This window comes from Thalassophryne amazonica, chromosome 4, assembly GCF_902500255.1.
Source record: "Thalassophryne amazonica chromosome 4, fThaAma1.1, whole genome shotgun sequence".
Classification (NCBI taxonomy): domain Eukaryota; kingdom Metazoa; phylum Chordata; class Actinopteri; order Batrachoidiformes; family Batrachoididae; genus Thalassophryne; species Thalassophryne amazonica.
In genome coordinates this window covers 50,663,664-50,687,028 of record NC_047106.1, presented here as the reverse complement: position 1 = coordinate 50,687,028, position 23,365 = coordinate 50,663,664, and the positions used below count along the sequence as shown (strand labels likewise).

General features: G+C 40.2%; 1 protein-coding gene across 1 annotated transcript; it reads left to right on the top strand.

Annotated features, from left to right (window-relative positions):
- Positions 1-1,249: 1,249 nt before the first annotated feature.
- Positions 1,250-22,721, top strand: nop53 (NOP53 ribosome biogenesis factor). Its single transcript, XM_034167863.1, has 12 exons — positions 1,250-1,498; positions 9,774-9,850; positions 10,022-10,127; positions 10,685-10,887; positions 11,214-11,269; positions 12,427-12,522; positions 12,993-13,094; positions 15,349-15,513; positions 20,647-20,822; positions 21,911-21,977; positions 22,316-22,392; positions 22,507-22,721. Exons 1-12 carry the CDS (start codon positions 1,293-1,295, stop codon positions 22,565-22,567), a joined length of 1,392 nt encoding a protein of 463 aa, XP_034023754.1. The 5' UTR covers positions 1,250-1,292; the 3' UTR covers positions 22,568-22,721.
- Positions 22,722-23,365: the final 644 nt, after the last annotated feature.

Below are 23,365 nucleotides of genomic sequence, written 5' to 3'. Positions count from 1 at the left end.
CCATGACGGTCCGATACTCGGGGTTCCCCCGGAGGAGCTGGGGGAGGTGTGTGTGAATCGGGAGGTCTGGGTGGCTTTGCTTGAGCTGCTGCCCCCGCGACCCAAAGAGGAATGGGCAAAACTGCCCAAAGATAGGTGCCCCAAGGTTGTGATATTCAAGAAGACTTGAGGCTGTAATTGCTGCCAAAGGTGCATCAACAAAGTATTGGGCAAAGGGTGTGAATATGTAGGTACATTTGATTTCTTTGCTGTTTTTTTAAATTATTATTATTATTAATAAATTTAAAAAAATTTCAACAACAACAAAACTTTTTTCATGTTGTCATTATGGGCTATTGTGAGTAGAATTTTGAGGGAAAAATTGAATTTCATCCATTTTGGAATCAGACTGAAACAACAAAATGTGGAAAAAGTGAAGTACTGTGAATACTTGAAACCTTGAACACACTGAATGCAAGGTTCATTCAATATTTTTCAAGGTTTATTCAATATTTTCAACTTTCTCCATGTAATGTGGAGTTGTGTAAGGAAGGGTATCCGGCATAAACTTGTGCCAATTCAACATGCAGATCCACCGATCTGCTGTGGAGACCCCAGATGAAAAACAAGGGAGCAACTGAAGGGACTTGCTATTCAAGTAACTATAAAATGTAGATTAAAAAACATGACTACACAGTCTGGTCCATTTTGCAAACAACATTTCAAATTTCAAAGGCAACCAGGGCATTCATTTCCTGAGGGGTAATAATGACCATATGTGATTGTGGCTGTGGTAGACCAGCAATTTGTCTTTTTGCAGAAGTTGAGGTAAGTCTAAGCAGCAGATGCTACTGAGTGTAGAAGTGTCCTTGAATAAGAAATCAACCTCCAAACTGCTCAATCCTGGTTTAAAATCTTTCTGACATCATAAGGAAGCAATCTGATAATAAATGTTAAATTCATGAAACTACAGTGGAGCAATGAGTCTGCTTCATTTGACTTCTTGTGATGTCTTACTGCATTTCATTACATTGTGACAAACTCCTGTTTTTTCTTGGTATGTAGAAATACTTAATCGAGTGCAATGCCTCCACAATACAGTGCAAAACTGTGACATAACATAAAACTAAGTAGCAGTCCGAACAAAGTGTGATTAACGAAAAAAAATTTATTTTGCAGTCTGGGATGCAGTGAAGTTTGTTCATACTCTTGAACAGAAGGTGGCGATGATGTGCACAAAGTTGGACGACAGCCACCATTAAATCTCCCAGAAGAAGAAGAAAGTACAACAGAACGTTTTCATTTCTTCCAGCATGGCGGCGGCCAGGAGGTTGAAACGTGTGGCGGCTTCTCAGCCGGGTTTTCTCTCTTTGAAATCGTCCACACAGCCCGCAGACCTGCTCAGCAGTCGTAGGAAACGTGTAAGCAAGAATAAGAAAAAGAACTGGAACAAACATAGTGACATACACGATGTAGAAGAGTTTTTAGAAGACGTCAGACTGCAGGAGAGGACAACAGGGTGAGTTATAAAGTGACGCTGCTTCTGAACGATAACCCCTTTTTTTTTTTCTTTCTTTTCATTTCATTTCTTCTTTAATCACGTCTGGCTTCGTTTTTCTTACTGGCCGTGGAGCGATGACGGGATTTCAGGATGTTTAACTAAAAATGTTAAGACACTATTTAGACTGGCATCTGCTGCTTTTGTGTTCGTGGCGTCTTAAAGCTCAGCAATACACCGAGATGTATTACGAAAATATGTTAAATTCAACTTGGAAACTAGAGGCTACATTCTACTAATCCACATTTCATCATGAAGAGTTGTTGTCAAAAACTGAAATATTTTTGCTTCGACACTGCTTTTGAAGGTTAGGGCTAACACAAAAAGAGGGTTTTGCTCATGCTCTCCCAATCGCAACTTAAAATATACGCACTCTTTTATTTAAGGATTTATAAATCAATCAATCAATCAATTTTTTTTTATATAGCGCCAAATCACAACAAACAGTTGCCCCAAGGCGCTTTATATTGTAAGGCAAGGCCATACAATAATTATGTAAAACCCCAACGGTCAAAACGACCCCCTGTGAGCAAGCACTTGGCTACAGTGGGAAGGAAAAACTCCCTTTTAACAGGAAGAAACCTCCAGCAGAACCAGGCTCAGGGAGGGGCAGTCTTCTGCTGGGACTGGTTGGGGCTGAGGGAGAGAACCAGGAAAAAGACATGCTGTGGAGGGGAGCAGAGATTGATCACTAATGATTAAATGCAGAGTGGTGCATACAGAGCAAAAAGAGAAAGAAACAGTGCATCATGGGAACCCCCCAGCAGTCTACGTCTATAGCAGCATAACTAAGGGATGGTTCAGGGTCACCTGATCCAGCCCTAACTATAAGCTTTAGCAAAAAGGAAAGTTTTAAGCCTAATCTTAAAAGTAGAGAGGGTGTCTGTCTCCCTGATCTGAATTGGGAGCTGGTTCCACAGGAGAGGAGCCTGAAAGCTGAAGGCTCTGCCTCCCATTCTACTCTTACACACCCTAGGAACTACAAGTAAGCCTGCAGTCTGAGAGCGAAGCGCTCTATTGGGGTGATACGGTACTACGAGGTCCCTAAGATAAGATGGGACCTGATTATTCAAAACCTTATAAGTAAGAAGAATAATTTTAAATTCTATTCTAGAATTAACAGGAAGCCAATGAAGAGAGGCCAATATGGGTGAGATATGCTCTCTCCTTCTAGTCCCCGTTAGTACTCTAGCTGCAGCATTTTGAATTAACTGAAGGCTTTTTAGGGAACTTTTAGGCCACCTGATAATAATGAATTACAATAGTCCAGCCTAGAGGAAATAAATGCATGAATTAGTTTTTCAGCATCACTCCGAGACAAGACCTTTCTGATTTTAGAGATATTGCGTAAATGCAAAAAAGCAGTCCTACATATTTGTTTAATATGCGCTTTGAATGACATATCCTGATCAAAAATGACTCCAAGATTTCTCACAGTATTACTAGAGGTCAGGGTAATGCCATCCAGAGTAAGGATCTGGTTAGACACCATGTTTCTAAGATTTGTGGGGCCAAGTACAATAACTTCAGTTTTATCTGAGTTTAAAAGCAGGAAATTAGAGGTCATCCATGTCTTTATGTCTGTTAGACAATCCTGCAGTTTAGCTAATTGGTGTGTGTCCTCTGGCTTCATGGATAGATAAAGCTGGGTATCATCTGCGTAACAATGAAAATTTAAGCAATACCGTCTAATAATACTGCCTAAGGGAAGCATGTATAAAGTGAATAAAATTGGTCCTAGCACAGAACCTTGTGGAACTCCATAATTAACTTTAGTCTGTGAAGAAGATTCCCCATTTACATGAACAAATTGTAATCTATTAGACAAATATGATTCAAACCACCGCAGCGCAGTGCCTTTAATACCTATGGCATGCTCTAATCTCTGTAATAAAATTTTATGGTCAACAGTATCAAAAGCAGCACTGAGGTCTAACAGAACAAGCACAGAGATGAGTCCACTGTCCGAGGCCATAAGAAGATCATTTGTAACCTTCACTAATGCTGTTTCTGTACTATGATGAATTCTAAAACCTGACTGAAACTCTTCAAATAGACCATTCCTCTGCAGATGATCAGTTAGCTGTTTTACAACTACCCTTTCAAGAATTTTTGAGAGAAAAGGAAGGTTGGAGATTGGCCTATAATTAGCTAAGATAGCTGGGTCAAGTGATGGCTTTTTAAGTAATGGTTTAATTACTGCCACCTTAAAAGTCTGTGGTACATAGCCAACTAACAAAGATAGATTGATCATATTTAAGATCGAAGCATTAAATAATGGTAGGGCTTCCTTGAGCAGCCTGGTAGGAATGGGGTCTAATAGACATGTTGATGGTTTGGATGAAGTAACTAATGAAAACAACTCAGACAGAACAATCGGAGAGAAAGAGTCTAACCAAATACCGGCATCACTGAAAGCAGCCAAAGATAATGATACGTCTTTGGGATGGTTATGAGTAATTTTTTCTCTAATAGTTAAAATTGTGTTAGCAAAGAAAGTCATGAAGTCATTACTAGTTAAAGTTAATGGAATACTCAGCTCAATAGAGCTCTGACTCTTTGTCAGCCTGGCTACAGTGCTGAAAAGAAACCTGGGGTTGTTCTTATTTTCTTCAATTAGTGATGAGTAGAAAGATGTCCTAGCTTTACGGAGGGCTTTTTTATAGAGCAACAGACTCTTTTTCCAGGCTAAGTGAAGATCTTCTAAATTAGCGAGACGCCATTTCCTCTCCAACTTACGGGTTATCTGCTTTAAGCTACGAGTTTGTGAGTTATACCACAGAGTCAGGCACTTCTGATTTAAAGCTCTCTTTTTCAGAGGAGCTACAGCATCCAAAGTTGTCTTCAATGAGGATGTAAAACTATTGACGAGATACTCTATCTCACTTAGAGTTTAGGTAGCTACTCTGCACTGTGTTGGTATATGGCATTAGAGAACATAAAGAAGGAATCATATCCTTAAACCTAGTTACAGCGCTTTCTGAAAGACTTCTAGTGTAATGAAACTTATTCCCCACTGCTAGGTAGTCCATCAGAGTAAATGTAAATGTTATTAAGAAATGATCAGACAGAAGGGAGTTTTCAGGGAATACTGTTAAGTCTTCTATTTCCATACCATAAGTCAGAACAAGATCTAAGATATGATTAAAGTGGTGGGTGGACTCATTTACATTTTGAGCAAAGCCAATAGAGTCTAATAATAGATTAAATGCAGTGTTGAGGCTGTCATTCTCAGCATCTGTGTGGATGTTAAAATCGCCCACTATAATTATCTTATCTGAGCTAAGCACTAAGTCAGACAAAAGGTCTGAAAATTCACAGAGAAACTCACAGTAACGACCAGGTGGATGATAGATAATAACAAATAAAACTGGTTTTTGGGACTTCCAATTTGGATGGACAAGACTAAGAGTCAAGCTTTCAAATGAATTAAAGCTCTGTCTGGGTTTTTGATTAATTAATAAGCTGGAATGGAAGATTGCTGCTAATCCTCCGCCTCGGCCCGTGCTACGAGCATTCTGACAGTTAGTGTGACTCGGGGGTGTTGACTCATTTAAACTAACATATTCATCCTGCTGTAACCAGGTTTCTGTAAGGCAGAATAAATCAATATGTTGATCAATTATTATATCATTTACCAACAGGGACTTAGAAGAGAGAGACCTAATGTTTAATAGACCACATTTAACTGTTTTAGTCTGTGGTGCAGTTGAAGGTGCCATATTATTTTTTCTTTTTGAATTTTTATGCTTAAATAGATTTTTGCTGGTTATTGGTGGTCTGGGAGCAGACACCATCTCTACGGGGATGGGGTAATGAGGGGATGGCAGGGGGAGAGAAGCTGCAGAGAGGTGTGTAAGACTACAACTCTGCTTCCTGGTCCCAACCCTGGATAGTCACGGTTTGGAGGATTTAAGAAAATTCAAGAAAAAAAAAAGTCAACAGCAGGTGCCACAAACATAACAAACTATACGTATAACAAGAAAAATCTGCTTTGATCTGTTGGTCATTTCCACCTTGACATTACATCAAACCTTATCTTTAAAATCCACTTATGTACCTTGATTGTAAAATTGTGTGTGTGTGTATACGCGAGTTTGCAGTGGGGTAACCACGTGCTTTATATATATATATATATATATATATATATATATATATATATATATATATTTCATAGTAAAGTCACCCCACTATAGTAACATAATATTTCAATTATGATATGTTTATTCAATAAATTATTTATACACACTAGTGGGATAATACTTAATACTAAGTCTTACTGAAGTTTTGTGAGTGAGATGTTTTAAGGTACGGAGTGGCTGTACGCTCAACCATTGGTTCAATAAAGTAAATATGTAAGCATATATGCCCAAACACAACTGACCTATGAGCACGCTTGTAAGTTCACTTCTGGTCTCAACACGGGGGGTATTTTCTCGTCGGCTGCAGGAGGGTTCGCAGCCTGCAGAGGGGCTGTGATCTAAAGCGGTTCTGTTTGGCTTATCACACCCAGGGAACACTGTCAAACTAACACTATCTTACGGGCAACAAGCAGCATTTTGTTCATAAAAACTGTTTCGTCATCGATAACAGGCTTCCGTTCAAAATACTTATGAAGTTTGTCTGCTTTCAACCTTCTTCACAGTAATTAAAGACGGCGCCGTTAAATGTGTCAAACATACGCCACTTTTCACGCCGCAATAGAGCCTTAAAAAAGTGGTGTAATAAAACGTAGTTTAGATGCACAAAATGTGTCAAATACACGATCACTGTTGGGCGAATAAGATAAGACATTATAATTTATCTGCCCAACAGTTGGGCGTGTAATGTTCAATGTATGACTTATCTGCCCATCGTTTGGGTGAATAGCCTTTGCCTTTAAGGTATGGGAATATAATTGTCAGGTAAAAAGCCCATTGATGGGAGAAGCAGCGAGCACTGCAGTTCTATACATCGCACCGACAGGTCCCTAGCTTTAAACCAGTCATTCTGAATTAATTTTAAAAATAAGCATTGATAGCTTGAGTGGGGTGACTTCACTTGCTACTATAATATATATAGATATATATATAGATCTATATAGATATATCGATATATCTATATAGATATATATATAGTGAGGAAAATAAGTATTTGAACACCCTGCCATTTCACAAGTTCTCCCACTTAGAAATCATGGAGGGGTCTGAAATTTTCATCTTAGGTGCATGTCCACTGTGAGAGACATAATGTAAAAAAAAAAAAAAAAAAAAAAAAAAAAAAAAAAATCCGGAAATCACAATGTATGATTTTTAAAAAAAAAATAAATTTATTTGTATGTTACTGCTGCTAATAAGTATTTCAACACCTGTGAAAATCAATGTTAATATTTGATACAGTAGCCTTTGTTTGCAATTACAGAGGTCAAATGTTTCTTGTAGTTTTTCCCCAGGATTGCACACACTACAGCAGGGATTTTGGTCCACTCCTCCATACAGATCTTCTCCAAATCTTTCAGGTTTGGAATTTCAGCTCCCTCCAAAGATTTTCTATTGAGTTCAGGTCTGGAGACTGGCCAGGCCACTCCAGGACCTTGAAATGCTTCTTATGGAGCCCCTTCTTAGTTGCCCTGGCTGTGTGTTTGGGGTCATTGTCATGCTGGAAGACCCAGCCATGACCCATCTTCAGTGCTCTTACTGAGGGAAGGAGGTTGTTTGCCAAAATCTCGCAATACATGACCCCATCCTTCCTCCCTTTAATACAGTGCAGTTGTCCTGTCCCCTTTGCAGAAGAGCACCCCCAGAGTATGATGTTTCCACCCCCATGCTTCACGGTTGGGATGGTTTTCTTGGGGTTGTTTTCATCCTCTAAACATGGTAAGTGGAGTTGATTCCAAAAATCTCTATTCTGGTCTCATCTGACCACATGACCTTCTCCCATGCCTCCTCTGGATCATCCAGATGGTCACTGGTGAACTTCAAACGGGCCTGGACATGTGCTGGCTTGAGCAGGGAGACATTGTTGCCCTGCAGGATTTTAAACCATGACAGCATCATGTGTTACTAATGTAATCTTTGTGACTGTGGTCCAAACTCTCTTCTGGTCATTGACCAGGTCCTCCTGTGTAGTTCTGAGCTTTCTCAGAATCATCCTTTCCCCACAATGTGAGATCTTGCATGGAATCCCAGACCGAGGGAGATTGACAGTCATCTTGTGTTTCTTCCACTTTCTAATAAATAATCATAACAGTTGTTGTCTTCTACCAAGCTGCTTGCCTGTTGTCCTGTAGTCCATCCCAGCCTTGTGCAGGTCTACAGTTTTGTCCCTGGTGTCCTTAGACAGCTCTTTGGTCTCGGCTATGGTGGACAGGTTGGAGTGTGACTGATTGAGTGTGTGAACAGGTGTCTTTTATACAGGTATCAAGTTCAAACAGGTGCAATTAATACAGGTAAAGAGTGCAGAATAAGAGGGCTTCTTAAAGAAAAATGAACAGGTCTGTGTGAGCCAGATTTCTTGCTGGTTGTTAGGTGATCAAATACTTATTTGCAGCAGTAACATACAAATAATAAAAAAAAATCATACATTGTGATTTCCGGATTTTTTTTTTTTTAGATTATGTCTCTCACAGTGGACATGCACCTTGAATGAAAATTTCAGACCCCTCCATGATTTCTAAGTGGGAGAACTTGCAAAACCGCAGGGTGTTCAAATACTTATTTTCCTCACTGTCTATACGAGGTCTGTCCATAAAGTATCGTACCTTTTTTTTTTTTTTTTTTTTTTTTTAAACTATATGGATTTGATTCATATGTTTTCACGTCAGACAAGCTTGAACCCTTGTGCGCATTCGTGAGTTTTTCCACGCCTGTCGGTGACGTCATTCGCCTGTGAGCACGCCTTGTGGAAGGAGTGGTCCCACCCCGTCGTCGGATTTTCACTGTCTGGAAATGGCGGAATGATTTGGGGTTTTTTTCCATCAAAATTTTTTCAGAAGCTGTTAGAGACTGGCACCTGGAAACTATTTGAAAAATTTATCTGGCTTTTGGTGAAAATTTTACGGGCTTCACAGAGAATAAGGTCTGTTAGTACAGCTTTAATGACCCTTTAAGGACGCTCAGCGCGCCGTGCTCCGAGCTGCGACAACACGGCACAAGCCACTGGACCATTTCTAAGCTGATGGCTCTGTGGATACGAGACCATCGTGTGCTCTTTCTCTGGTTATCACAAGAGCTGGACATCAGCCATTTTCCGGCAGATTTCACTTTTAACAAGAGATTTTGTCATGGAAAGCCGCGCGGAGGCTTTGCGCGTCACGACCGATTCGCTTTGAAAGCGAGACAAAGGAACACCTCTGTTTCGGCGTGTCAGAGGACAAGTTTGGACATGTCTAGCTCTCCACAATTTCACTGATACTTACTGGACTGGTAAGCATTGAAAGTCGAGATAGACATGTCCAAACCTGTCCTCTGACACGCAGAAACGGAGGTGTTCCTTTGTCTCGCTTCCAAAGCGAATTGGTTGTGACGCGCAAAGCCTCCGCGCGGCTTTCCATGACAAAATCTCTTGTTAAAAGTGAAATCTGCCGGAAAATGGCTGATGTCCAGCTCTTGCGATAACCAGAGAAAGAGCACACGATGGTCTCGTATCCACAGAGCCATCAGCTCAGAAACGATCCGTTGGCTTGTGCCGTGTCGTCGCAGCTCGGAGCGCGGCGCGCTGAGCGTCCTTAAAGGGGTCATTAAAGCTGTACTAACAGACCTTATTCTCTGTGAAGCCCGTAAAATTTTCACCGAAAGCCAGATAAATTTTTCAAATAGTTTCCAGGTGCCTGTCTCTAACAGCTTCTGAAAAAATTCTGATGGAAAAAAAACCCCCAAATCATTCCGCCATTTCCAGACAATGAAAATCCGACGATGGGGCGGGACCACTCCTTCCACAAGGCGTGCTCACAGGCGAATGACGTCAACGACAGGCATGGAAAAACTCACGCATGTGCACAAGGGTTCAAGCTTGTCTGACGTGAAAACATATGAATCAAATCCATATAGTTTAAAAAAAAAAAAAATGAAAAAGGTACGATACTTTATGGACAGACCTCGTGTGTGTGTATGAGCACATTTTCAGATCTCTTTTTTTTTTCTAAAATCTTCACTTGGTATTAAATGTCACTTTACATTTTTGTGTAGTTTAGAATCAACACTAGAATTCTTATATATAAAATAAATTGTGCAATTGTGATATATCTGTTGTGTAACAGGGGTCTTCTATCTGAGAAATCAGATGATACTTTGTTCTTTCTGGATGTTGGAGAACAGAGAAATACGGCAGCGAAAGGTAACTACATAATCATGCTGTTATTAATTGAATATTAATCATTGCTGGGAGTGATAGTTGGAATTGTGTATGCATGAAATGCTTCAGAGAGCATAACTAGTTTGTTTTGGGGAACTATTTGGTCATGTATGCTGTTTGATTATGCTGAATGATCTGCTTTTTAATGCAAAGCTGCAGAACCAGTCGAGGGGAAGGAGAAGAAGAAAGGGAAACAATCACGACCTCTGAGGATAGATCTGATCCTGCAGTCGGACTCCCTCGTCCCGCCTCCTAAAGAGTCAGTTAACATTATCGTTGGCCCTTGTCTTTTATCTTTGTTTATAGCAAAATGATTTCCTAAATGTAGACTTATTTTGGAGGAAACCCTACAGCTTGCAATCTACTGTTGGTCTTTTTAGGAGGTGTTCGGTTCATGTGTTGGCTGTGGTATATATAAGTCATGGTGCCCTGAGCAGTGCAAATTTAACAGCAATTCACCAGCTTGAATAAATAGTGTCACTATTGGTTACCATTTAGAGGAACATACGGTAGCCTTTTTAGGGCTTTGTGTCCAGTGATGATCTCATCCTTGCGCTCCCAGTATTTCCTTCATGGAAATGTGAAGACCAACACTGAGGAGCTCAGGAGGCTGTTGTGTGAACGGTGTCCTGGGATCTGAGGACATTCAAAGACACACTGCAGTGTAGCTGGTGCTGTTTCCCGCAGATTAATGCCTCCAGCATATTAGCCACTGGTTTGGAAGTTCAATTATTGTTTATGGCTTTTGGTGTCAACCTCTCCTTTTTGAAATGGCTTCTTTTGACATCATTCTTTTCTATTATGCCGTCTGCCCAGTGTGCTGGCTTACCAGCAGCCAAATGCCAAGAAGCTCCGACGCATTGCAGAGAAAGCTGAGCGGCTGGCAGCCAAAGCTGTGGTGACACAGCGGCACAAACGGCTGTTGAACAGACGTTCTGTCATCAGGCCGACCAAGACGGCAGTGACAGACGCCAACAACAACCCTGACAGAGATTATTACGATATATGGCAGCAAGAATGTGAGTGATATGTGTGTTTGTGTCTGTCCAGTCATAGAAAAATGAAGATTGGGAACTTGGAGGACAAATAAAAATGCATGGTGGGGCATACAGTTAATGTTCTCATGAATGACTACAATAAATTCTGCTTTACATCCAGTATCCTGTCGTACATATTATTAGAGGTGGTTTTAAAGTTATACTGGATTAATAATAACGAACATTAGAACATTAGAGATGAAATTTTGCGGACACTTGCACTATGGGTTGCAGAGAATTCATTTCCAAGAATATGATTACTATTGCATGTGGCCACTCATCTGAAATCATTTTTGCTTCTCCGATAGCCAAAGATGTGGGTGACTCTTGGTACCTTCAACAGACTGGCAAGAAGCTTGTAAAGGTGAGAAGAAAAGTTTAATGATGCCTTTGGTGAGGCATTTAAATGTTACATTGAAACTAAAATGTCCTTACATGGTTTGTTATTACCAGATAACTGTTTTCCTAAGACTATCTTCACCTCCTGTTTCTTTTTAGCCATCTGTCATTGTTACCTCTCGATTTTACATGGTTGCTCAGCTGCAGTGTTTCTGTCGATGCATATTTTGACAGTTCTGGGTAGTACTTTTGTTTTGTTTTTTTTGTTTTTTTTTTTGTATGGGCATTGTAGATGGTCACCCAACTGATTCTGGTCTTCTTGAGATTACTTAAAGTAATCAGAAAGCACAGCGAGTTTTTCCTTACCACTTAACCAGACTGTATATGGCAGCATGGACGCTTCCACATCTAAGAGCATGTCTTGGACTTCATTTACATCAGGCATTAAGAAATAGAAACACTATGGTACTCTTTGGTAAATCTATCTTGTCTAGGCAGTTCTCAAAACCTGATTGATTGTGCAAGCAGGAAACAAGTTGGGGAAGCCACCAAGACTCCTTTGACAACTCCGAAGGAGATACATACTTCTCTGGCTGTGACTGGAGAAACTGCTTGGTGCAAGTTTTGTCTACCTATACAGCTTCATGGTGGAGTGGAATAGGGAAGGATTTTCTTAAAAATAGCATAAATTTGTTAGAAGGCACATGTGATCTGTTTCTTCTATGAAAATCCTTCTCTGTTGTATTCCACCACAAATCTGTGACAGGTGTTGCAACAGACAAAAGTTGCACTATGCATATTTTTCCAATTGCAGCCAAACAAGCCTCTGTTTTGGAGTTGTCAAGTGTCTTGGTGGCTTCCCTCATTTGCCTTTTTTTGGAAGATCACTCAGACTCTAGACAGATTTATCATGCAGTACCGTTGTATTTGTTTTCATAATGATTGATGTAAATGAAGTAGAAGACATTAAATGATTTGAAAATGTTGATGTATCCATCCCCTGACTTGTCACTTGCCCTCCAAAAGTTGTCACTGTCCAACTGCTTACAAACCCCAGTGTACTTGGTTACGTGAAGTAGTTTTCTGGAGCAGGTTCCTTAGGGATAGCCTTCGCTAGTCTGTTTAGTTGTTCTGGTTGTGTGTGCCACATTGTACTGATGTGGCAGCATCACTGTTTTTCAGCGTCCAGAAAAGCTGAATGAGAAACCGTCTGTGCTTCCTGCTGTGGAAGTCATCGCTCCTGGAGGATCCTACAACCCAGATTTCTTCTCACATCAGGTAAGCTGCCACTCTGTGTTCAGACGGGACAAATTCAGCTCTAAGTATGCAGTGAGGGTGACAAATTTAATGGGTTTCTTTAAAATTCAGATTTGACATGCCAATAAATAGCCATTCTTTTCAACTCTGTGGATTTTTGTTTGTTTCAGTGACACTAACCAAATGAGCAGGTAACCTGATTTCCTTATTTCAGGTCTTCAGTGTCTTATTTATTTTTGCTTTATATGTGTTGAAAAATCAGTGATTTCACAATGATTATAATTTGATAAATTGTTGAGATGTTTCATTGTGTTGTAAATTTGGTGTCATTAGATTAATCCGAAGCATTAAAAAGAGAAGATGTAACAAACTTCCTACTATCAGTATTTTTCATTAGATTTGTGTGACTGTACCTCATATGTCACTCAGCAGTGACCTGCTTCCACTGATGCAGCTGTTGGCTTTTGCTCCATCACGCTCTGTCACTACAGGCTTTGCTGCAGGAGGCCCATGAGGTGGAGGTAAAGAAAAAAAAGGAAGAAGAGAAAGTAGAACGACAGCTGGCTTTCAACAAAGATGACGCTGCTACAGAGGTATAAATGATCATCGAAGTGGTCTTTGTCAATAATTCCCTGAAAGTGTGTGTGTGTGTGACTGTGTGTGTGGTGATGGGAGGACCACAGCGCTTGCTGGATGTCTCTTCTTAACCTTGTCCAGTCGTGTTCAGAAGGAAACTGTAATGACTGTTATGTAGATCCACCACTGAGAAGGATGGAAGTAAAGGTCCGGTTCAAACCAGTTTGCACATCACATCCAGGCTGGGACTTAAATGTGCTTATTGTAATTTACACAAAAACTAGTTCTGCAGGTGTAGAATTGAACATTTCTGGTGTGGAAGGAGCCAGAGCTAGTGAGGTGGTGCCAGCTGGGTTTGCCTCATCTCACTGCACAGTTTGTGCTCTTAAGCCAAACTCCTGGATGTGGGTGGTAAATTAGACTCGCCATGACCTCATGTAAGCCCAGTTACTCCTTAACTGGTTTATGGATTTCAGTGAAACGTCATACAATGGTAGCACGCCATATGAAGTAGTGGTGTGTAACGACTCATAGTTGATCTGTACATATTGCCCACCCATGGTTCAGCACGCGCATAAACCGCGGATTAATTCTAAAATTCACTTAACAGTGTGAAATATAGATTTGTTGTCACAGAAAAAAAGTTTTTATAGTACTAACTGTCTAAATGTCAATGCAGATTTGCAGTGAAATCCAACTGTATGTGGAGGGAAAGTAGCTGTGTGTCCATGTGAGCGGAGTGTGTTAAAAGCCTCTGGTGCACAAAGGTTGTATATAAATGCTACCTGCTTGTGCTGCATTGAAAGCACCCGAGGCTCATTGTGTGTTGGCCTCCAGGTTCTGTCCAAACATGGAAAGAGTCGCTCCGGTCAGTCAGGAACTGAGAGCTGTGTGTGTGTGTGTGTGTGTGTGTGTGTGTGTGTGTGTGTGTGTGTGTGTGTGTGTGTGTGTGTGTGTGTGTGTCATTTTTATCCCGCAGTATGAAATACGGGGGGATAGAGCGATCACTCTGTCCGTCTGTCCATTTTTGCTTGTTAGCATGATATCTCGAGAGCCAGTTGACCAATTTCATTCATATTTAGCATAAATGTGTACTTGGGTGATCCCCAGAACTTTTTATCATTGATTTGTGGGAACCAGGGCGGATATGTCATCTCCGGGTGACTCTTTTCTTGTTTTTGCTACTGATACAATCTGTTTTCTCCATTAAAGCTGAGCTAAGTGTGGGTGGAGCTGTGGGTGGGTGGGGACAACTTTTCCTGAGTGGTGTTCCTGCGTGGGCAGTGTGGCTGCTTGGGAGGACTCTGGGTGGCCGGGCTGCAGCAATGATATGAGGTGCAATGCAGTGAGTTGTGCCTGGCACTTCTGTACCTAGTGAGAAGGTGTTCTTTTTTTTTTTTTAAATATTGTTTAAACATTGGACATCTTATTTTCATTCGGGGTCATGGCCAGTAAATTTTTCTTTGCTCATTTGAAAAATGATCTGATGTGCACTATGTGTTTTGTGATCCCTCACACCTCTAATATGAAGATGTAAGTCTCTGGCTGCTCCCTTGTTTTGGGGTTGCCACAGCAGATCCAAGGTGGATCTGCAGGCGTGGGGGGTTTCTGCGTGAAGGAAAATTAGAATCTGGGGTTCAAGAGGAACAGTATAGATTTCTATCAGCCAGTAGAACATTGGACCAGCTTTTACACATTTAATCCTTTTCGGGACCTGAGAGGATCCTGGTACTCTGCATAGTCAGTCTTTACATGTTTATGGATTTGGAGAAGATTTGTGATCTGGTTGATTGGCAGCAATTCCCAATCCTGGTCCTCGAGACCCAAAGTAATGTGCATTTCCCATTTGTGCCTGATGTACTGTGCACATCAGCTCAGTCAAGTGTCTCCAGCCAGTCAGCAACTGACTGTATAAAGAATGCACCTGATTTGGCTCATTATACACAGTTGGAGAACAGAAGAATGGAAAATGTGCTGTATTTTGGGTTCTGAGGACCAGGATTGGGAAACGTTGGATTTGAGTGTCTTGTTGGGGGTTTGAGGATTGATAATCCAGCCCTCACTTACTTTTGAGATTAGGGATATCAGCAGCTGGAATGAACTTCTTTGCAGTGTGGCAGGACTGACCCTTAGGGATGGGTGGAAGAGTACTGACATCCAGAAGGAGCTTAGATCAGAGCTGTTTAATTTGAAATGAGACTGTGATTAGTGTCTCATGAGGATGTCCCCTATCTGACTTCCTCTGGAAAATGTGAACTCTGTGATCTTCAGGAGACAGTCTTCCAGGAGCAGGTAGAAGGCCTGGTGGAGGAGGAGGAGAACGAAGAAGAAAATACTGTTGATCAGCAAGCGGAGGACGTGCCAGTGGGAGCCATCGCACAGGCAGAGAAGAAAAGTGAGAAACAGCGGAAAAAACAGAAAGCTGAGAAAATTAAGGTATGTACAAACAGTACATCTCATAGCCGGTTTGATGTACTTCTCGTCCATGTCAGAAAGTACTGCTGGCAGTTTGAAGGATCCATTCACTAAATAAATTGAATTAAAAAGAAACTGAGTTGTTCAGATGCACTTGCAGATTTCATTTCATTTATATAGTGCCAGATCACAGCAAAGCTGCCTCAAGGTGCTTCACACAAGTAAGGTCTAACCTTACCAATCCCTAGAGCAAGCACACAGGCGACAGTGGTAAGGAAAAACGCCCTCTGATAATTTTGAGGAAGAAACCTCAAGCATTCCAGACTCAAAGGAGTGACCCACTGCTTAGGTCATACTAATAAAAAACATTTTTAACAATACAGAGAAATATCAATTTTTTGAGAGTTATTAAGTCCACGTAGAAATCCAGAACAGCACCATTTGGTTGGGGGGGATTGGGTCTTCAGATCCAGTCTTCTAGCATAGTCTGTTTTGCAACTGCCGTAGTCGACCTTCATTTGCATTCATGGGTGTAGTCGCATAGGTGTCAGCACCACAGGCAGGGGTCATCCACGCAGTCAGTGGGCCTTTCAAATGAAGACTGCAGCACCCGCCTCAGGTCTTCCACCCTATAGTCTGTCTGGCCCTTCAGTTCAGATCCATCCGTCGTTCGTACCGCGGACAGAGAAAAAGAGCAGAATCAGTCAGCCGGAAAAAAACTACACCAAAGGTATAATTCAGAAGAGTGAATTAACAGGAAAACAGAGAAATTATTATGGTGATCGGTGGCTGCTAGCCCTAAGCTCCACTCACAGACCCAAAATTTAGATAAAATTGAGGCTGAGGCCTGTTCTGTTGCTAATAAAATGACTTTAAAAAGATAGGTAGCATAGTACCATACTATGCCAGTATGGCAGCCATACGAGAGGGAGAATAGTATACAAATAATGAATATTCACCTTGTTGAATGGTATGTTTTAGCTCATGAAATATTCATTCCATTGAAAGAATGGGAAAAAATTCATTATTTGTTTTATATAACAGCTAAACTAAATCCTTGTCATTTGATAGTTTATTCATTTAGAAACCACAGAAAAGGGACTTATATGTTGGTGTTCCACTGGTGCTTAACAGTCCAACAGCATCTTGAAATTGGAGTGTAAAATTATGACCATGTAGTCCGTGATGCCGTGCACTGGCTTTGTATACTTCCAAAAAATTTTTCAATTCAATTGATTTTCATTTATATAGCGCCAAATCACAACAGAGTTGCCTCAAGGTGCTTCACACAAGTAAGGTCTAACTTTACTAACCCCCAGAGCAGCAGTGGTAAGGAAAAATTCCCTCTGAGGAAGAAACCTCAAGCAGACCAGACTCAAATGGGTGACCCTCTGCTTGGTCCATGCTACGGACATAAATTACAGAACAATTCACAGGACAATTCACAAAACAAATATACAGGAAATGCTGTTGGTGCACAGGACAGGAGGGTCACCAGCACAAATACAGCTCCCATCTCTGGATGGAGCTGCACCTTAAACAGAGAGAAAAAAACAGAATCAGGCATCAGAAAGACAAGAAATACTGTAAAATTTGCCAGCATTAATCAACAAGAAAAACAGAAGAAATACTAAGGTGATAGCCGGCCACTAGCACTTAAGCTTCACTAAAAGACCCAGAATTTAGGTAAAGTTGAGGCCACGGCCTGCTCCGTTTCCTAATAAAATTAATTAAAAGAGTAAAAAGCGTAAAACAAAACTATACCAGTATGCTAGCCATACGAAAGGGAAAATAAGTGCGTCTTAAGTCTGGACTTGAAAGTCTTCACAGAATCTGACTGTTTTATTGATGCAGGGACATCATTCCACAGAATAAAAAAAAAAAGACTAGTTCTTCAGTCCAGTGAAAAATCACGTCAAAAATTTGTCCAGTTTTTCAGCTCTACTTGCCTCCAGGCGGCTTACAGTGGAGTGGAGTTGTGTGTGTGTTAGAAGAATTAGCGCAGTCAATTAGCTCCTTCAAATCGTCTGTCAGCAAAACAAATGCCGTCCCCGGTAGTGTGAGTGTGCGCAATGGTCAGGCGTGCAGTAACAAATTTCATACAGCACCAAAATTGCATGCTAAAAAAGAACTATTGCACAGTCAATGAAACACAACGGCAAATAGTATGAATAATCCATGTCACGTGACATACAACTAGGGATGGGTATCGAGAACCGGTTCCTTTTGGGTATCGTTAAGAAATGATTCGTTCCACCGACATCAATAACCTTTTTACTTAATGATTCCCTTATCGGTCCTTCAGAGTGGCCGTTGTTTTTGGGAGTGTTTGTCAGGAAAATTCTAATTTCTCTACATTGATTACAGACCCTGCAGCGGGTCCGTAATCAACTTTTCTGCAACGCAACTTTGCTTTGAACCTTGCAGTGATTTGCAGATTCAAGCAGTGCTTTGATCATTGCTTCGTTCATTAATTTTTTTTCTTTTGCTTTCCCCCGCTAAAACCCTAAAGAGCATATGGCCGTGAGTATTTTTTACCTTTTTTTTTATGTTAAACCGACCTGTTATGGTCTTATTTTATAACTTAAAAACGGGGCCGACGCTAACATGTTAGCATGTCTATGGCATTTTCAATGTTAAAGTTAGCATTAAGCAGTTGCAGCTGTCAAGCGTTTGTTGTTGTAAAAGAGTCAAATGTATTACAAATTGTAATATTTTTTTAAATTTAATTTTGTTTATATATTAATAGCAAGCACAACAATAATAGTTATAATAACTAATCTAATGATTATATACAATTTTAGAGAGAGAGACAAAAAGAACCTGAATAAAAACACAACAGAAAAAAAATATAAAACCAACTAACAATGAACATACATAAATAAATAAATACATACATACATACAGAAATAAAAAGTGTTTCCTGTGAACACCTAGTGACTCTAACGCCTCAATTTCATTCCTGTCTTATTTAAGTTTAATGACAGTTTGTTTCGGTCAAACCATATTTTCAATGTGTTAATTTCTTCAGTGATTTCCTCCAGAACTATCTGCCAAACTAGAAAACTGCTGCATCCCAGTAAGAGCAGAATACTACTGGAATGAATTTGAATAAGGAAAGTTGTTTTTTTTTTTTTTTTCCTCACTAAATGGATGCTGCACTCACTGCAGTTTATTGTCTGGAATAGTCCCAGATTGCATTTCAGAGCTTCTAGAATTCAAAAATTTTCATGCACGTGGTGTTGGTGGGTAATTTTTGGTTTCAGCTTTTTTGTTTTTCACCACTTTCATTCCTGAATATGTGAAATCGTGAGTCACTTTTGTGCGATTAAAGTTACTAACTGGGACTCCTGTCTTATTGCGAGAAAGAAACGAGAATCGTCCTCCGTTCTGTTCACACAGCTCCAAATGCTGCGCGGCTCTCTGCCAAGTCAAGTTGGAACGATAGTGTCCAATTGGAATTAATAACTTCAAAGCGAAACACTGTTTTGTTTATTTTTATTTATGTCCAGAGATCAAGGGTACAGTGACCAATTTCATATTTATTTACTTTAAGACTCAATGAAATACATAGAAAACCTGTAAAGTCTACTTTTAGTACAAAATTCACAAGAGGTATCAATAAGGAATCGGATCGATAAGCAGAATCGATAATGGCATCGATATCAATAAAATCTTATCAGTTCCCATCCCTACATACAACTCACCAATCAAATGACAAGGATCTACTCAGCCATTATATAAGTGTGGCTTAAGTCTGGACTTGAAAGTCTCCACAGAATCTGACTATTTTATTGACGCAGGGAGATCATTCCACAAAACAGGTGGACAATAAAAAAACAGTAGTTGTCGATTCAGTTTGCAAAAACATAATAAATGATACTTACTGCAATTTGGAAAATGGGCCTTTAAGAGAAGTATTTGAAATTAGCTTTTTCAAGACTGTATTGAAATGATCCAGAGCATGGAGTTGTGACTCATAAAAGTGATGAAAGTTTTCCGGAAATTCACAGAAATACGTGTTTTTACTTACGTAGTGAACGTTTCCAGATTATTTTTGATAGCATGCGTCAGAATCCATTAATACTCCACACCCCAACAGTAGGTGGTGGTAATGCACCATGTTTTTTTTTGCATACTGGCAATAAACTCAAAAGAAGAAGGGTTATTTTTGGTTTCCTTGCGCACGTCAGATTTAGTTTGTGGTCTGTGTTTGGAAACGTCTCTGAGATGTCACAGTGGATATTATGTCTCACATTGTCACGTCATGATCCGACACTGAAGGATAATGTAGCGCGCCGCTCAGCCACACAGCAGTGAGTGAGAGACATTACACATTTTACCGTGAACTCCGCATTGTGTTGAAATGACAAAGGAAATGGATGAAACCTTGTTATGCTGCAGGGAGACTATTTAAAGTTCATCATGAATAAATTCAAATGGGGCTGATTCCACCAAAAGGACCAAAACCTGACTTTTTAAATCATCATTTATACGGAAACATTAACACTGCCGGTAAGTCGTTTTTATGGAATTTCTTGTCAGTTGACGTTATTCAAGTTATTTCACACAAATCAAACTCTGTCTTTGGAATGAATTTACCTCAAACCGTCTCCATGCAAACGTGGTATGTTAACGTGTACACTGTTCATCTAACAATGTCTGGAATTAACCATTTTACTCAGATTTTCAGAGAGAAATGCACTACAGCCAGCATGTACAACATTTTCTGCCTTCGTCCTTAATAAAGGACCACCTGTAAGGGTGTAATAAGGGTCACAGAAAGAAAAATGCAGAGACTTTTTTTTTTTTTTGAGCAGTCTGTTCTGTTTTCTTCACTTTCTAAAAAGTAACAACATTTGATAAATGTTCATGTTTTGATTTGGAGTAGAATTGCAGTTTTCCCAGTGCATTTGTGTGTATGGTAATAAGCTATTTTTTAAGGATTTTGAGCTTTACTGACTTTTTTTTTAAATACACTCCTGTTATTTTGAATATAACTGTATTTATATATTTAAGAAAGCTCATTAAAACATTTACACGAGCTTTCTGGCCAAGGTGAACTTCACATTTTATGGAAACTTGTATTTCAGTTAGCTAGAATTGCTTTAGAAGAACTGACCATCCCACCTACTGTTTCTTTTCCCAACCCAGGAGCAGCAGCAGCTGGCCATCAAACGGCAGATTGAGAAGCGGCAGCAGCTCTTCCAGCTTCGATCCATCAAGGCTTCCATCAAAGAGAAGGAACAAATTACTATGAAGAGACGGGAGCAACGCAAAGCCAAGCAAGAAGCACAGAAAAGCCAACCCAGGCGTCTTGGAAGACTCAAGTATGAACTCTGTTTTCGCCTCATTCTCCCCACCATAGGGGGGCACAGTCTTTGCCTTACTTTGAAGCAATTTACAGTCAGCCACATGTTCAGTTGCACTGTAACTGGTGTCGTATGTCAATATTTCAAAGTTCCCAAAGATTGATAGGATGATCATTAAACAGCCGGTTGCGATCGTCCCCTTTTGTCTTTCTTAATTCTTTGATTTATTCTAGAGCCGTTCACTTCAGTAGAGGGACTCAAAGCTGCTTCTGGCTTTACACAGCTTGTAAAGTTCCATATTTCCAAGTTCTATATGACTCATTAAACATCTGATAGCCATCGACACATTTGCGTTTCTTGAATCTTTTTCAGCCAGAGTCAATAAGCTGGTAAACAGACATTGCGAATAGCTAGCAGTGCTGACTGTTTCAAAGTCCCGTGCCCACGGCACAGCAGTCCTGTTGAGATTAACAAAATGTCTTTTTGTCCTAGCCTTTATGGGCATATCCTTGCAAAATCAGATAAACTTGCATGGCTTTCTGAAAGACACAGAAATGAAATATGGATGTGCAGTACTGTTAAGAATGGAACTGGAAATACAGATGACCAGTGATTTTTAAAAAAGAAAAACAGATGTTGACAATACAATGCATTGCAGGTTGATTTTTCTTCTTTCCTATATGCTATATGAACAATTTAACCTGCCAAAAAACTCATTAATTCATGTACAACTTAACTTCAATCTGTTTGTCTGTTTCACACATTTTGTTATTCTCTTATTACATATTTTATTTTATTTTACTTGCACATTTCATTTGCATGCATTGTTACTGTGAATTATTCAGTGTTTCGTGCATATTTGTACATGCCGTACAGAGAGAGTGCAGCTTAAACCAAAGTCAAATTCCTTGTGTTCTGTGGATACTTGGCAAATAAAGGCTATTCTGATGCTGTGTGGAGAATAGAAGAGCTTGTTTTGAACAGCCCACATTGGACCAGAGATCCATTTGTCTATGCTAGACTGTATCATGACCCTTGATGTGCCAGCTGGAATGGATTGATCAATTTCCACATGCTAAATGGCTGCTTTTCATCTGGACTTGTAGGTTCCAAGCTCAGGATCTGGAGGTTCAGTTGAGTGACGAGCTGGCTAACTCCCTTCTGCGACTTAAGGTAGTCTACTTACTAATTTAATATATGCTTTCTTGTTCGATTTGAACTTAAAATTAGCAAATGAGGACAGAGTGGCTTTATCTCTGAGTGTTGTGGTATTATCTGTATTGTTGTAAGCTTTATCCCTTAGCTGCTGTTGCTGCAGCGACCTACTTTCTATACAGAAGATGTTCCTCTTTCATCTTGTCTCATTAGTGATTACAAATATTCCTGGCTTTTATCTCATGCAATTATGTCTGAATAATACTTCAAGATCCTTTGTATTGTAATTTAGGATTTTATAGTATGAATTAATCTTTGCGTGACTTCTTATCTCATGTGATGCTTTGGTACTGCAGCCAGAGGGCAGTGTTGTGAAGGACCGCTTTAAAAGCATGCAGAAGAGGAACCTGATTGAACCCAGAGAGAGAGCCAAGTAAGAACTTCTGCTTTCCTGTTGCATAACATCTCATCAAAGCGTCACAGTGAACTGATTGAAAGGCTTTTTTCTGACTATTTAATTCTTACTTCCCTCCTCCCTTTCTCTTAGGTTTAAGAGAAGACACAAGCTGAAATATGTGGAGAAAAGGGCTTTTAGGCAGATCACTTAGTGCCTGACCACAGGGACTGGAGCTGTGTATATAACTGTTTCAGATTTTTGCTGCAGTAATAATTTGCTACTGCTAATAAACTGTCACTTGCTGAAATGGAATTCTCATGTCTTCATGTATAAATGCAAAGAGCTGGCATGCGTTTCCTGCATGGGTATAATCGTTGCCCCTAGATGTGTCCAGAAGGTCATTATATAGTGTCTATTATGTAGCACCGCCCTATCAGATAAAGACTGATAGTAGGCTGTAGTGTCTGCTGAGGTGATGGTTCATTGTGTCATCACTGTGCTCATGTGTGTTATGGGGCTATTCCACGCAAAATTGTCACTAGTGCGTGGTAACTTCAGGGTGTTCATAGTCTTAGCAGCTCTAAGAATGTTTGAAAGTCTTTAAATGAGGTATTCCTTGTGAGTATGGCTTGAAACCTGTTTGATTGTGCTCCATCGGGGTAAAAATTTAACACAGAGGCAGCATTTGTTGCGGTTCTGGCTGAGGGTGCATTTGGACGCAGCTCCTTAAGCCACCTTGACACTTGGACAAATTTGATCCCCGCACTGTAAACTCATTGTAAACTGTTGTAAACTGCGTAATTTGTGTGGCATTTACGTGAACTAGTCGTGAACATTGCGCAACATATTTGCAATCACTGCGTGTCAGTGTGTGTCATTACGCACAGGGCCTCACACAGTTTGAGTTTACTCATTGGCACACGAGATTGCATGCCAGTGTGGGGATCAAATTCATGCAAGTGTCTAGGTGGCTTTACTTTTATTTTCAGGCGGGTTGCCAGGTCTGTAC